The following is a 15,904-nucleotide window of genomic DNA, read 5'->3' as shown; positions in this document are numbered from 1 at the left end:
TACCTTGGTTTTGTGCTGTCTCGCTCCTTTTCTGAGTCTCAGTGGGGAGTATCCAGCCAGTGCGACTCTCTTTCAAAATTGATTCCTTATCCATATTTGGGAATTTGTGCTGGGCACTAGCTGGTACGAGGCATGTTCTTCCCACAGTGCACTTTGGGACTTGTAGTTCCCGAAAAGGAATGTTGTTTTTCAAATTGCAAGTGCCAAGCAACAGAAAGAGAAGTCTGAAACGCCTTTACCTCTGCCTTTGCTTAGCTGCTGGGCCCTTCCTTTTATAATGTTTCTGTGCTGTGGCTTTGCCTTAACCAGCCTCAATCCTCCAGGAACTTCCACCGTTAATGGCAGAGGGTGCAAACCCCTTGGATGCACCACTGCGCAAAAGCTGCTACTGCAGAGTGCTCCTGCTGCTACCGTGAGGGGCAGGTGCATGGCCCTACCTTCTGGAAACAGCTACTTATTAAAAGAGTTATGATTAAGTTTTTAATCATACTCTCCATACTTTCTTCCCTGCTTACAACGTTGAAATGGCATAGAAACCCCCCTTTAAAAGATGTTTCACTTATTAAAACGTTCTGCATCAGCCTGTTGGATTTTTTTAAAATTAAATCATCATAGTAGGGGCTCAGCATTACAAAATAAGTAAATCCTGCCTCTCCTGTGGAGATTAATTTTTGAAGAGAGTTTGCACTGACTGCCATAATTGCCTTGTAACCAAGACACCCTATTGTTTTTCAGTAACAACTGAAGAGGCGTGTGAATCGTTGCCTGTAGGGCACTGATGGAGACACCGCCGTTGTGCCCGAACTCCAGTTCCTCTGACGGCCCGATGCGCTCAACACCACGGACACGGGGTGCCTGAGGAAGGGGCCTCGGAGGAAGGGGCGGCCGGCACAGGAGGGCGCCCATCACCGGCCCTGGAAGCTGCCGGCCGAGCTCTAGGGGAGCGCCTCTCCCTGTACCACTCACGCCAAGCCCCTTCGCCGGCTCGCCTGGCCGCGGTGAGGAGGGCGGCCGGACCGCAGCCTTCCTCCGCTGGGGCCGGCTGCTCGGCAGGGCCGCGCCTGGGCTGACGCCCGGCGGCCGCGGCGAGAACGGCAGCGACCGCTGCGGGGCTCTGGCCCGCCTGGTAACGAGGGCAGCCGGGGCGGAGGGCGCTGGCCCGGCCCTTTCCCCTCGGCAGCCACACGAGTGAGAAACTGAAGGGGTTTCTGGCAAGGGACCCGCACCGAGCCCGCTGCCGGCAGAGCTGACAGCACCCTGCTCCCACCCACAGCTTCTGGGAGGGCCCGCGGAGGCCCCGCTTTTAATCGCTGGCCCTCGCCAAGCCCGCTCTGCCACCGCCCTGGCTGCGGGCGGGATGGCCCCCGGGGAGCCAGGGCGCCGGGAAGCCGCCGCTCCTGCGTCTCGCCCCGGCAGCTGCTGACCCCCCGCGGCCTCCCGCCGCCCCGCGGGGCGGGGAGAAGATAGCCGCCGGGGCGGCCCTTCCGCCGCTGGGAGGCGGTGGCGCGGGGGAGCAGTCGCGGCCTTCCGGGGCCGCGGGAGGCCGTGCTGGTGCCGCTGCCTGCCCGAGCCGAGCCGAGCCGAGCCCCGGGGGGGGCGGTGGCGGCGCTGGAGCCCGAGCCGGAGCCGGGCGGGCGGCGGGTGGTGGAGCGCGGGGAGGGCAGAGGCGGCAGCAGCCCCCCCGGCAGCCCTCCCGCCGCCGCCATGAGGAGCGAACCGCTGGCCTGGCCCCCGGTCTCGGCCCAGGCGGCCTCCCTGCTGGAGGAGGCGGCGGATCTGCTGGTGCTGCACCGGGACTTCGCTGCCGCCGTGGAGAGGTGTGAGGCGGGCTGCGACAGCCTGGGCCCCGGGACCGGCCCCGGCCCCGAGAGGTGCGAGCGGACCGGGGACAGTGGCTCGGTGCTGCATCAGCGTCAGGCGGGCTTCTGACTGCAGGCCGCGTCTGTCCTGTTTGTGGCTTTAATTTTTTTAATAGAGGGCTTTTTGGGTTTAATAAAATGGTCTTTTGGCGGGGTGTTAGGAGCTTCTTAGGTTTGAATATAAATATCTGTATGAATGGCAGCAGTGCCGATGGTCCTTGCTGTGGTTTTGCTTAGCTTTTTCTTAATTATCTAAATTAATAGAGGATGGTGCTTGTTGCTTAAAAAGGAGTCAGCAACCGTTCAAAACCCGGCTTGGCTTTGGCTGCTATTTGATAACGGCCTGTCTATATTTACGTGTTCCGTGTGAAGGGATCTGTGCGTGTTGGAGGGAAGCAAGGTGTGCCTAGGAGCCTTTCCCGTGTCCTCCCGGAGATACAGACTGACTGCTTCTTCTCGGGGGGTTGAATTTACCTTTTTATGGGGGGTGAGGAGAGGGAAAGGAGGGGAAGTGGCTGCCAGAGAACTGTAGAGTGTCCAGGCTGGGCTGCAGCTCGCTGCAAAGGATGTAAGGGGAAACGTGGTTACAAGAAGTGCTTATTTGGGCATCTTTTTGTTACCAGTTCTGCAGATGTGAAGTGCTCCCTTTGTGTTGTGGGGATTCAGGCACTGGCTGAGATGAACCGGTGGAGAGAAGTTCTGTCTTGGGTCCTACAATATTACCATGTCCCTGAACATCTTCCTCCAAAAGTTCTGGAGCTGTGGTGAGTTTCTGTCCGTGACTGTCAGATATACACAGGGCTTGCATTTAATAGCAGGCCAGACTTGAACACTGTGTGATGTTTCCATTTTGCGCCATGTAAGTGAGGGTGAAAGCAGAACCTGGGACAGGCTTGTTCTTGACCTGTGTGTGCTGGATAAAAATACAAATTATGGTGATAAAATACAAAAAGGGTGATGCTGAGAAAGTAGCATCAGTGGCTGCACCTGTTGTCCACCTCAGAAATCTCTGTGCCTCAAGTGTTGACCCTGATACATACCTTCATGATAGCTACTTGCAGGTAGTAACTGTCAGTGATCTCAACTTTTACAAAGAATTACTGTTTTCTAATATTTCTTTCTTCTGTTTCAGTATCCTGTTATACAGCAAAGTGAGAGAGCCCCAGGTGATGCTGGAGGTTGGCAGTAGCTGGCTGAGAGACCAAACCAACAAGAGCCTCCCCGAGTACGGTTTGTTGCTGGAGCTCTATCTGTCACATGTGTTGCTTCCGCTTGGCCGGTTTGAGGGGGCAGAAGAGCTTGTACGCGGCTGTGATGTTTTTGACAGCGAGCAGCAGCTAGCATTTCTTGGGACCATTTGTGAAAGCCGATGTCAGTGGACTCAACAGGAAGAGATGCACTTGGCTGCTGAAGAGCAGCAAGACGCAGCAACAGAAAGTGTTTTGGGTAGGCTTTTCCTCTGTTGTTTGTGCTCATCTTATTTTTTATAATTTTATTTCAAGTTAGTTGGTCCCTTACTAACAAAGGCTAGCAAGTATTAACTATGTGTTAAGAATATTGTCATGACAAACCAACAATGAGGAAGTCCTGTTGTGTATCACAGAAGGAAATGAAAGACATAGTGATCCATTTGCTGACAATTACAAAGCATATTCAGACTCTGCCGATGTTGAGAGATGAGAATTATTTTCCAGGTTCAAAAGCACTTCAGAATAAATGTGGGTTTTTTTAAAAAAAGGTACAAAAGGGAAACTAAAACTACCTAGCAATCCTTTAAGGGTCCATTTCGTTGGCTCTGTGTACTCTCTGCTTCATCTCCGTTTATAGTGGAACCCATGTAGAACAATGCATGCCTAGCATTTAAAGTACTACTTCACCTCCAGAACTGTAAATCACTTGATGTTATCTCCCAGGAGAGAAGCTGGCACTACTGTGGTATAAGATCTTATACTAAAGTAGATGCATTAAAAAAAAGGTATAATGAATTGTATTACAAAGTCGTCTCTCTGTTCTCTATTATGAAAAAATTCCCAACTCTCATGCAAAGAACAGTCTTGTTTTAGTATCCTAGTTTCTTATTATCTGTATCTATGTGATTACTTTTTTTACTTTGCTTTGCCCTAACAGCCTTTCTGTCCTTGTACTCTAGGTGCTCTGTCCCAAAAGCTCTTGACCATGTTGACATTGCTACGTAGAGCACTGAGGTCCATGTCTAGCCACTTCTGTTTACTTCCTTACAAAAAGATGCTCTTGGCTACTTTTCTGCTGTACCTGGTGGTGGTGAGATTAGACCCAGGTACAGTATTAAGAGTTTGAATTTTTTAAATTCCATTATGGTTACAGAGAAGAAAATAGTTGCTTTTAATAGATTTGGTCTGTGTAAATGTCTCCTCTTTGGGAGACACAAAAACTGGGTGACTAGGAACTTACTATTAGGCTTGTTTCTAATGTTTCCAGCTGCAATCTGTGCAGGAGCATGTAGCTCTACAAAAACCAGTTTTCTGAAAACAGTTATTCCATCCTCAGCTCTTTCCAACAGACAAGGTACAGACTGTGAGAGGTAGGCTGAGCTGTCCTAGACTCAGCCTCTGCCTCAGTCAACTCGAGGTGCTACAAGGTGAATGTCTCCTGGAAGAGTGATTGACTGACAGTCTGTCCTATCAGGAAAGTGGAGAGTTGCCCGGGGCAGCAATGTAGTCATGCATTTGATTTGCGTATGCTGGACCTTCACTAGTGATGGCTGCTGCTGTTGCTGAAGATCGGGCTGATCCTATGGCGTAGAGGTGGCAGCTGGGATGTGGAGGCGATGGGTGTTTCCCCCTCTGCTGGGTGATGGGTGCTCCGTAGCTATTCTGCAAATACTCCATTGGAAAATACTGAAGGTGCCTCGCTAGGGATGGGAGCAGTGCCCTGAGCGAAGGCCCAGGTATTGAACCAACGGAAGGAAGTAAGACAACTAGGTTTTGATTAACTCTAGTTGGGATTAGTTCTTTCTTAATGTTTAGTGTATTTTAGTTTTACCTTTTATAATGAAAGCTCTTTTGCTTTTTATTTTGTTCTGCAGCTTCTCCCACATCACTGCCATTCATTTACAAACTGGTCCAGCTCTTCCGACAGGCTTGGGCAGCTGTATTTTCTCCAATTCATAGGCCTCCAATTCAAGACTAAGCGTCTTCCGTCTGAATGAGTTTTTCTCTGCTGCTGTAAAACTGTCAGCTTATCTTGAGGATGTTATCAGGCTCTTCAAGGACTGTTGAAATCAGTGTCCTACTTGAGATGACCGCCTGTGAACTCCTGTGTGGTAATAACATTTGTTTCTTCAGATGGGGGGGGGTGGTATATGAATTTTGAAACCACGCCAAGTATTTCTGACATTTTGCTTGGCTCTACAGCACTGTTCTGTCCAACACCATGGTAAAGGCTCTCTTTCTGTAATCTACAACTGAATAAGAATCCTCCTTTTCAAACACTTTGCTTCGGATGTAGCTCTTGAGTGAGGGTTGTGTAGCCAGTTACAAACTATGGAAGAAGGCTCCATCCTTGCAAATGCTGGGCAGTTCTGGAGGCATGACTGTAAAAGGTAATAGACTACCAGTAATTAGGGGAATATTCTGTTTTGCCTGAAGACATCTGAAAAGCCCAGTTCCTGCAGCACGGGATTTAGGACAAGCACGTGAAAGAAAAACACTGGAGAAAGTGAAGCCTGTTGCATTTTGAATGCCATGGTTTCTCTTGTGACTGATGCCTCCTTATACAGGCACTCTTGATTTTAGTCATATTTAAGCCAGTAAGCCAATGTGGTGGGCCGTAAAGACTATTGTACTGCACCTACTTTTCTTAAATGCAAATTACAACACTTCGTGCATGCCTAATGCACAGTAATTCTTAGGAGCACGTGGTGGTGGTAAGGAGATAGATTTATTTTTTTTAAACTATATTCTGTATTATTATCTAGTTGAACAACTGAAGTTGTTGCGTTGTTTTACACTTTCCCTATCTCTTGCTTTGTTTATGTAGATGTCAAAAAGTCTCTATATGTCTAGAATTGCCCTCCCTGCACCCAATATCTGAAATCCTGGGTTACGTGGGAGCCATTTAGCAATCCTCTATCATTGAGAACAAAAACTTATTAGTAGATAGAAAGAGATACTTCTCTGAGATCCCAAAACCTTTCCTAGATCTGTGGCAAGAAAATTACTATCTTTGCAGAAGATCTGTCACCAGACTGACCCCATTTCTGACCAATTGGGGCAGAAATTGGAGCTTTTGGGGTAGAACATTAATTTCTTATCTCTCTCTCTCTCTCTCTCTCTCTCTCAATCAATCATTGATTGACAAAGGGTGAGTTCCAAAGGGGAGAGCACTTGCTCTCATACTGCTTTCACTGGAGCAAACTGTTGTGTGCTGGAGAGGACGAGTTAAAGGGAAGGAGCGTTTGTGGCAAACAAGTAGCCCGCCATCCCAACATCTGTGCCAAAAGGATTCAGACTGACTGACATCAGCCCAAACTACAAAATGTTGAACAAAGCAGCCTTTTTGGTGGGCAAATTCTATCCAGCAGACCCAACCTGTGAAAAGTAGCTGATATAGATCCCACTGTGGTGTCCTAAGAACAGTATTCCCCTTCAGGTTGTTCCTTTGTCTCCAGCAGTAGCCATACGCTGAGGTGGTGGCTGTTTTCTCCACATGGATGACAGCCTGTTGGTGCCTTCAAACTCTGTGCAGTCTGTTGCTTTGCTGTCTGCCAGGATGCTTTGAAAACAGTCTGCATCTTCACTGCTAAAAATAGTTCTGTGTCTATTTCTTCTTGGATTATCCCAGTAGAAGAACACTCCAATATTAGCGTTGGATAAACGGGGGCAGGTCGTTCATAAATGCAGTAATGACCTTGCCTACTTGTCTCAGAGGAAAAACCAAAACAATCCTATGCCCTTCCCCAAAGTTTTTGTCTCTGCTAGAACTTTACACCAGGATAAATAAGAGCTATTTCTTATATACTCTGCGCACATAGGGAAGAGCTGCTCTTAATATTGCTAGATGGTTCTTGTAATCCAACTATAAGTGTATCTACGACTCTGCAACCAGCAGTTGATGGGAAACAGAATAAAACACAAAAGCTCTGTCTGAGCTTTCAAGAAGTGACTACTGGCCCCCTACTTTGCAAAGCCTCACTTTAAATACTTTGTAAGCCAGTTAATGAAATAGCAAACTTCACTCTGAAGTCAGGCCAAATTCTCACCAAATTGACTGCTTAGGTAACAACCATTTTTTTGCTCTCATTTTGTATTAACAGTTTTAGTTAGATGGCAGAGCTGCATTTTGGGAGTTGGGACAGTGGTCTGGGCAGGCCATACGGTATGTTTAGAATGCTCTTAAATGTCATAGCCATTCATTTGTCAGGACTTTAACACTGAACTTGAACAAGTGTAGGTTGGTAACCTTCACTTTTTCTGAGTACTACTGATTTTGCATTTGTATTTTACTTACTGTTTCATTACATACAATACATACTATTGTATTCTTCATGAGAGGGCAAGAAGGAAGAAAAAAGCTATCAGGGTTTTGCAATTAAAACTGCAATATTTAATTTTCACAATAAAGTGACTACTGATTTACCTCTTTATTGAGCTGCTTATTTGTGCTGTGATTAAGTATATGAAAACTTGCATTTAACGTATTGGTACTCTAGAGTTTTCACAGAATTTCTGGAAATGTTTCACTACATGTCCTCATTGTACAGGCATATTTGAATTAAGAACAGAACTTGTTCAGTGTGAATCTGATGAGATCTAATCAACTGTTGATGTCAGTAGGGTGTAAATCTGCATCTTCATAGGAGTTCACAGTGGTAATTTCTCTGAATGTTCCATCTTTTTTTTTTTTTTTTTAATGTTTCCCTGTGTACCTTGGGATGGCCAAGACAGTGCTACTAAGAATAAAGTACCTGGTATTTATCTTTAGATGTGTATTTCTCTGCACTCTCATTATATCATGGAGGGAAAGACATAGCCATGGGGATCCTACTATTTAAGCCTTGGGAGAGAATGTGTGTGTGTGCCCTGTGTATGTGAACTTTCTGCTAGTAACTCCAGATATAAGAGCAAATTACAGTTCTGCTTTTTGTTTTGCCATCTTCTTGATAGAAGCAAAAAAATTGTATCGGCCTATATTGTAGGCAGCTGAAGGACTGAAGAACAATTGTGTATAATCAGATGGAACAGAGATCACAAAGATAAGGAATGTCTGGCAGAAAGATGAAGTTTGGTGCATTAGCACCAGGAGACAAGATAATAATCCCATGTACCTTGTCCACAGATGATCAAATAGTCAAGTGCAATTCCTTGCAGTTCAACCTGTGCCCCAACTCATTTCAGTCAGTGGAACTTAGGCAAGTTAACTCCATGTCCACCAATCCTCTACAGTCGCCTTTGTCAGAAAGATGCCATTTAAAAATGATGCCACCTTTTGAAAGCATAAAGGAAGAAATTCTGAAATGGTTAATAATCTTTAAAATTAGTTACCAGTAGTATATTCACCAGTTGTTAGAGTTTTAAGGAAGGAAAACAGTTATTTGTTGAAGATGCTCTTTATGTGTTAAAAATTCTGGTTACTAATACCAGTTGTAGTTTTCTTCTTTTTTATTTTTAAAAACCTCACCTTAGGTTTAGCTTGGAGAATTAACTGGGAAGACTTGCTTAAAAACACTTCAGGGCTGGGTCCTGTACATGGGTAGAAAGCAGGCTGTTGGTGTAACAGGTGAGTGGGTGGAATGAGATGGTTGCTTGGAGAGATTGCGACCTCTCCAGCCTATGCTGTGACACCATGGGGCCCCAGCCAGGAGGCATGGGTGCCCAGCCACCTTACACCATGCAGCTTATACACCAGTAACCAAAGCTGCTGCTACCAGTCAAGAAAGGAGGCACGCAGGAGAAACCATGGTAAGAAAAGAATCAGATTATTTTATGAGAGAATGAACAATGACTTTGGCCTTCTGTTTCCCCTTACTCTGGCGAAGATCTGAGTGAAGATGGGAAGGTTGAAGTGAATTTTTTTGCTTCATTTTGGTGGCAACAAATGTTGCTCACAGTGTACTGACAAACTATTGTATCAGATTTTTGGTAAACAATTTTAGAATCCAATATGTACAGCTACATTTGTGTTAATAAATTTATTACAAGGGAAGTCATATGCAGAAAAGGAAGGATGGGGTTGGAATTTATTTTTCCCTTTTGGGTAGAAGCTACTCTGGATGCACTTTGAATACAGTATGTTTAACCCTGTATTAATGGTGTGTGAGTTGACACAGGCATGATGCAGGAACAACCACAAAACCATGGATGAAGTGCAAAGAGTAAATTTATTCTCGTTACCTCACGACCCGGGAGATCTCCACAGCAGCACCCAGGCAGAGGCAGGCAAACAGGGACACAGGCACCACAGAGCTCAGTCCTTGCTTGCCAGAAAGAGGAGAAGAAAGAAAATGATCTCGAACCTGCTGCTTTTGCCTGTATATATCAGGGATTTTCACAGGCGTAGTTTTCCACTGTGCTTTGATCTTTCCAACAGCAGGGCAGGACTCTTAAAAATGTTCGATAAGGTGCCTCTGAGTCTATCACAAGCCTATGTTATCTAAACACAGATGTTCTACCTGTCAAGCACACAAAGCTAAACAACAATTAGTATGATACATGTGGTTTTTGACACCCCAGCTGCAAGTCACTTCAGCGTGTTTACAATCCTCCTCACCAATCTTCCATTGTATTCCCACAAATGTCCTTTTCCTCATGAGTGTTAAAATTAAGAGCAAAGAAATGGTGGACATTTCCCTAAGATACTCCGTATAAAACTGGATGGGAATCATCTGCCAAAAGAGTCATACCATGTCCAACAAGAGTGTTTTGAGAGAACCCTTCAAATTCACAGTACTTGGGAGTCTGCATAGCAATCTACAGAAGGAGACATGCTTCTTTTTCTTTTCGAATATGATATATTTTGTGTTTCAGATTTCTGTTATTAAACTATGTGTATGACAGTAATAAACACTTTAGAAACTGGTTATTGACTGAACAGCTATGCTTACAGAAGTGTATGTATGAGAAGGATTTCTCAGGAGATTAATTCAGTCTAACATGTAAAGAGTACCAGGTCCTCTTGAGTATCAAGTTAACTCTTGACATGTTAAATTGAATTAAAAGTACCCATAGAATGGGCCAAAACAATCAGTGGTGAACTTAATTAAGGTACTAAAGGCACTTTAGTTCCTTTAACTCCTACAAACCTGTTTTCCACCTGTTCAACACACATGTTCAACAGAAGGCTGAGAGATCAGAAGATACTTCATTCCCTTTGCTTTATCTATATATCAGTAAGGCAGCATAGCTGTGTCTTGTCCCAGATAACTGGACTTGGCTCATATGCCTTAGCTGGGACCTACTGTTGTTTATTTTGTGTACCTATACACAGTTTTTCTATTTGTATAGGTTTATGTGTGCTTACACATAGATCCTGTGTACTGTACACCATGTGTAGGCATGACTGCAAATTGCTAGCTGTTGTGATTATTGTTTCTTTCCATGCACAGCAAAGTATTTTTCTTCCTATTTCTAAATAAGTGTCAGATAACTTTCCATTAATGCTAGTCTTGTGGAAAACTTTGTAATCATTGGTTGATTTGGGGTTTCAGGTAAGATCAGCTTATAGACTCTTAGGATATTCACTGGTTCTTATCACCACTTCCCTTGTCCTCCCTTTTCAGCGTGAGTGCATCTCTGTTCACATTGGCCAAGCTGGAGTTCAAATTGGCAATGCGTGTTGGGAACTCTTCTGCCTGGAGCATGGCATTCAGCCAAATGGAACCTTCATCGACCAACCCAGCAATGATGACTCTTTTGCCACATTCTTCAGAGAGATGAGCTCTAGACGATACATGCCCTGGGCTGTTATGGTGGACATGGAGCAAACTGTAATAGGTCAGTAGGGAACTATTCTTGGAAAACAGAAATGAATTAATTCTTCTGGGTGCCAAAGTTCAGATCACTGAAGAGCAGGACGATGTCCTTACCATTAGGGATGATCCCAACACACAGGCAAAATGTACAGATTTTAAGTTTTTAATACCAGGTGTTACTAAAAGCTCTGCTATTCTTAATAAAAAGATGAAAACTGGACTGCACTCTGTCAAGGGTGCTCTACTAATAATTAATGAAATCAAAAGTTTACTATTGTTTAAACCTCCACTGGTTATGAGTACAATTTGGCTTTCTTAAAGAGATTCCTTTCTGGTCTTTTTTTGTGGTGTTATTTTTCCTTTGCTAACTGACAGAAAATTCCTTCCTCTCAGATGTAAGAGAGGAGCATGAAGAATCAGACAACAAAAGTGTCCTGACAGATTTTCAGAGGAAACCACTACTTTACTCTTGCAAATCTCCTATTTTTCCAGTCATTTCCCTAAAGGTTCTGATGGATTTCATCTGATCAGTATACTGAGCTGAAATTTTACCTGAGCATGGCACAGCCCTCATCTGATAAATTAATTCATTTGTATAGTACAGCAACTTAGACTTGGAGCACAATCCTCTTCTTTTTTCTTCAGAACTGAGAACATCTCAGATGATACTCCTCAACCTCTGTACTTTGTTTATCAATATTCAGATCTTCCATACCATTTTCTGCCAACATAAAATGCTCCATTTGTTTGGCAAACATTATCAATCTTGGTGAATTATCTCTTCCAAGTTTATGCTTTTTCTCTCTTGTTCAGATGAAGTGTGGACTGGCACCTAACAGTAGCTCTTCCATCCAGAATAGCTGATCACTGGAAAAGAAGATGCAGCAAATAATTATGCATGTGGCCACTACTCTGTTGGCAAAGACATAACTGACATGGCATTATATCGTATCCACAAGCTGGAATGCACTATTACATTGGAAGCAAGACCTTAGGAGGGTTGGAAGGGAAAGAAGCACCACATACATATTTTTTTTGGTAGAGGCTCTCAGTTTGCTTTTACTATTGTCATTGGCTCAGAACAGAGAAATGCAGGTCCCAGATGTCCCATCTTAGTTTTCATATGAATGGAAGACTTCAAAGGAAAACCTCAAATATTGCTATAGCATTATTATTGTAAGAAAAAAATCAGTGTCATTCTATTGATACTAGCCAGAGTTTTACAGGGGAAAACAGACAATGAGAATTTTCTGGGAAAACTGCTCTCTTTTGTACTGTGCACTGGCTGTGGGTGTTGCTGTCTCTATTTGAGGGTGTAATTTAAAGATATGTTCACTTATTCTTTCACTTTTCCTATTGGCTTTCAGGCTGATGCCTGTTCTGGGCTGCAAGGATTCCTGATCTTCCACAGCTTTGGTGGGGGTACCGGCTCTGGCTTTACCTCCTTACTGATGGAACGCCTCTCCATGGATTACGGAAAGAAGTCCAAACTGGAGTTTGCCATCTACCCAGCCCCTCAGGTCTCCACCGCTGTGGTGGAGCCCTACAATGCCATCCTGACCACGCACACCACCCTGGAACACTCGGACTGCGCCTTCATGGTGGATAATGAGGCCATCTACGACATCTGCCGCCGAAACCTGGACATCGAGCGCCCCACTTACACTAACCTCAACCGCCTCATCAGCCAGATCGTTTCCTCCATCACCGCCTCGCTGCGCTTTGACGGTGCCCTCAACGTGGATCTGACGGAGTTCCAGACAAACCTGGTGCCCTACCCGCGCATCCACTTCCCCTTGGTGACCTACGCCCCCATCATCTCCTCTGACAGAGCGTATCACGAGCAGCTCTCGGTGGCTGAAATCACCAACTCCTGCTTTGAGCCCAACAACCAGATGGTGAAGTGTGACCCAAGGCATGGGAAGTACATGGCCTGCTGCATGCTCTATCGTGGTGACGTAGTTCCCAAAGATGTCAACGTAGCAATTGCTGCCATCAAGACCAAGAGAACTATCCAGTTTGTCGACTGGTGTCCAACAGGCTTCAAGGTGAGTAGGGCTGCCATGAACTTCTCTTTAATGTTTAAAGGGCAAGTTCAGTCCAGTGGAAAAACTGTATTTAAAGACTTAGATCATGTATGTTTTCCACTTGTGAGATGAATCAACATATGCAGGATGCATTTGTATAAAATGTGCCTTTTCTCCTTTGAACAACCCATTGACACAGACTCCTAAATATTTTTAAAAATTGAAGCATATACAGTATTTCTATATTCAGTAACAGGAGAATGTCAACCCTATAAGACTTTATACTTAAAGAAATTCCATTTTAGAAGAAAGATCAAAGTGAGACTTATACTCTGAAGACACTGAGACGCTTGAGTGTGTCCTTCATGACATTTAGTGATCAGTAATATATGGTTGGCAAGTGAAACATTTCTACATCTCTGCAAAGAGCAATTTTTTTCATTGTCCCAAATTTTTCCATGCATACTGACATATTTTTAAAAGTTTTCCTTCATTTAGAGTCCAGTTCTGATTGGTCTCACTCTTTTTTTACTTTTTATTTCCTTGAGTAAGGGTAAGGAATTGACTTGTGCACAGAAAATTAGCTTGAATGACATTGGACTTAACACTGATGTGATTTGGGTTTTTCGCTACCTCTTTTCCTCCCCCCACCAATGCTTTTACAATTTTCTTAACCTGTTTATTGCTTAATTTTGTCCCTTTTCTCATAACTCTTTTTATTCCTTCCTCTTTTCTATTGTTATTTGCAGGTTGGGATCAACTATCAGCTTCCTACAGTTATACCAGGAGGAGACCTAGCCTGGGTTGAGCAAGCAGTCTGCATGCTGAGCGACACCACGGCCATTGCAGATGCCTGGTCAAGGCTCGACCACGAGTTTGATCTGATGTATGCCAAGAGAGCTTTTGTGCACTGGTACGTGGGTGAAGGCATGGAGGAGGGACAATTTGTAGAGGCCCAAGAAGACCTGGCTTTCCTGGAGAAAGACTATGAAGAAGTGGTAACTGACTGCTTTGAAGAAGAAAATGAGGGAGAGGAATCTTAAAATTTACTCTGGCCTTTTCCGTGTATAAGATTGTCTCTATGTCTCTTTTTTTCATGTGGCTGCATTTCTGCTTGTCTCACACACACCAAGTCCATTGCCATCTTAGTAGATTATAAACAGGATGAGTTCTCCACTATGAGATCACAAGACAGTAAATGTAGGATATATGACCAGCTAATCATTAGTCACTTTGCCTCAGAGTGTGGCAGGCTTCATATTTTTTTCTACTATATTCTGAAAGTATCTCTGTCATCTATACTGTCATTTATTCAATACAAAGATACAGCCATGTAGCTGTAATATTATTTGCAGAACTCCTGCTTCAAAATGTTCCACGTAATTGCTACAGACACTACATAAGGAGAAGTTACCTCCAGTGCTCAGTCTTTATTTCATACTAATTTGAAACATAATGTTTGTAAAGCTGTAAGATGCAGTAAGAACTCTGTTGGTGCCAAGAACATACAGCTTGTCCTAAGCCCTTGCTTCTATAGAATCAACACTGTGGGGTGGTTAGAAGGTGTGATTTTGCCAGCTGCCATGAGTAGGGGCACAATTCAGGTACTCTTAACTTCAGCAGGAGTTTAGAGCACACTATGCTTGTGCAGTGGCTAACAATCATAACTGGATTGGTCTGGAGGTGCAGGTATGCTGACACTTCTGTTGTAACTGCTAAATGAACATCTGTGACAGATTTAAGGGCCTTGAAATGACCAGCTTGTGGTATGCAGGACAGAAGCACTACCAGCTCCATCAGACCTACTAAGACCACAATAAATCAGAACCATGACAGGTATAGATGGGATGTCTAAGAACATCAGGTATGAGTTCACAGCTTAAGTCTTCATAAGGTATATTTTTGTATATTCCCATTGGTTTAGGATTTCAGAACAATATATTGTTAAGGTATGCAGACAGGTGGCCAGCCATGGCCTGAAGTTGAACTGATGGGATAACAAGAGAAACTGTTGGATGTTGCAGATAATGGAACAGGAAAAGTGGCTGGCCAATCCTAACCTGGGTCTAAAGTAAAGAGGTAATGGCAGGAGAAGCTCCTGGGCATGACATATAGTGAAAGGGGAATTCTGGGGACAGTCGCCTTGAGTGTAAGATATCAACAGAAAGTGAAGGGGGTGTTGGCTTAGTGGGGGTACTAACTAAAGCTGACATTATGAAATAAAGGTGTCAGATAAGCAGAGCAGGGCCAGTGGTGAAAAAGGGTGTGTGTGTGTGTCTATTTAGGAGGGAGGGAAGCAAGAGAAAGGTAATAGAAGGTAAAGAAAATGGTGTCCGTTCGGGGGTACCTGTTGAGCAGTCCTGTGCTTGAACAATGCCTACAGCAAGACAATAAGCCTGTTGTGCTGACCTTGCCATGTGTGTCTGACTTGCTTTTGAGCTCACCTGGAAGGTTTCTCTTCACACTGATGAAGTGTGGAGACCAAATATACACCATTGTTACTTTAATGCTGGATTTACTATTGATCTTTCATAAATTTCTTTTAAAGAAAAATCTATGTTTTCACTGAAATATATACTCATGGCATACAACTCCTGCAGGGCTACAAAAATGCATTATGTTTTCCCAAACTGTTGAGGAGCATTGTCCCCTTTCTGGTAAATTTGTTTGTATAAGGTTTGCTAAAAGGCATAAAGAAAAGCAGGCACATCCAGAAACATCGCTGATGTAGTTGGTCTTTTTATCTGCAAAATGAATGGCTGATCTTTATATTAGAAATTATAGTTCTGAACTTCCTGTATTAGGGGAGATAATTCTGCAAGTCCAGTTCTAATTCTATAATTTTTAACATATATAGAGAAATTTTGTATATGACAATTCTTACCAAAAAGGAGGTAACTATTTTGAAACTGTATCCCAACATGTGTTTAATTTTTCTTTATTTAAAAGTAATTTTAAAAATACATAGAACAGTTCTCTGTTTCAAGGCTAATGCCTGAAAGCCAGTATTTTATCAATATAGCAGTTTTATGTAGGTACTGAAATACTAGACTTTGGGATTTCAGAAATAC

The 15,904-nt window shown here is 43.8% G+C and overlaps 2 protein-coding genes across 4 annotated transcripts; both read left to right on the top strand.

Annotated features, from left to right (window-relative positions):
- The first annotated feature begins 1,513 nt into the window (after positions 1-1,513).
- Positions 1,514-10,692, top strand: PEX26 (peroxisomal biogenesis factor 26). 3 transcript variants are annotated; one of them, XR_012623463.1, is made up of 6 exons: positions 1,518-1,871; positions 2,483-2,623; positions 2,992-3,305; positions 4,009-4,155; positions 4,924-5,160; positions 10,615-10,692. XR_012623463.1 is itself a non-coding variant. In XM_074826055.1 (5 exons), the coding sequence occupies exons 1-5, from the start codon at positions 1,705-1,707 to the stop codon at positions 5,025-5,027; spliced, it is 873 nt and encodes a 290-aa protein (XP_074682156.1). In that variant the 5' UTR covers positions 1,514-1,704; the 3' UTR covers positions 5,028-7,479. The 3 variants fall into 3 exon arrangements, 1 of the variants encoding a protein (XP_074682156.1); XR_012623462.1 differs by lacking the exon at positions 10,615-10,692 and adding an exon at positions 6,200-7,479; XM_074826055.1 differs by lacking the exon at positions 10,615-10,692 and having other exon boundaries at positions 1,514-1,871; positions 4,924-7,479.
- A 47-nt stretch (positions 10,693-10,739) lies between these two features.
- On the top strand, positions 10,740-15,897 carry LOC141924135 (tubulin alpha-8 chain-like). Its single transcript, XM_074826054.1, has 3 exons — positions 10,740-10,828; positions 12,174-12,854; positions 13,583-15,897. Exons 2-3 carry the CDS (start codon positions 12,258-12,260, stop codon positions 13,874-13,876), a joined length of 891 nt encoding a protein of 296 aa, XP_074682155.1. The 5' UTR covers positions 10,740-10,828; positions 12,174-12,257; the 3' UTR covers positions 13,877-15,897.
- Positions 15,898-15,904: the final 7 nt, after the last annotated feature.

Source organism: Strix aluco, chromosome 5 (assembly GCF_031877795.1).
Source record: "Strix aluco isolate bStrAlu1 chromosome 5, bStrAlu1.hap1, whole genome shotgun sequence".
Classification (NCBI taxonomy): Eukaryota; Metazoa; Chordata; class Aves; order Strigiformes; family Strigidae; genus Strix; species Strix aluco.
Note: the sequence above shows the minus strand (reverse complement) of the source record. Positions and strands in the feature narration are given on the sequence as shown.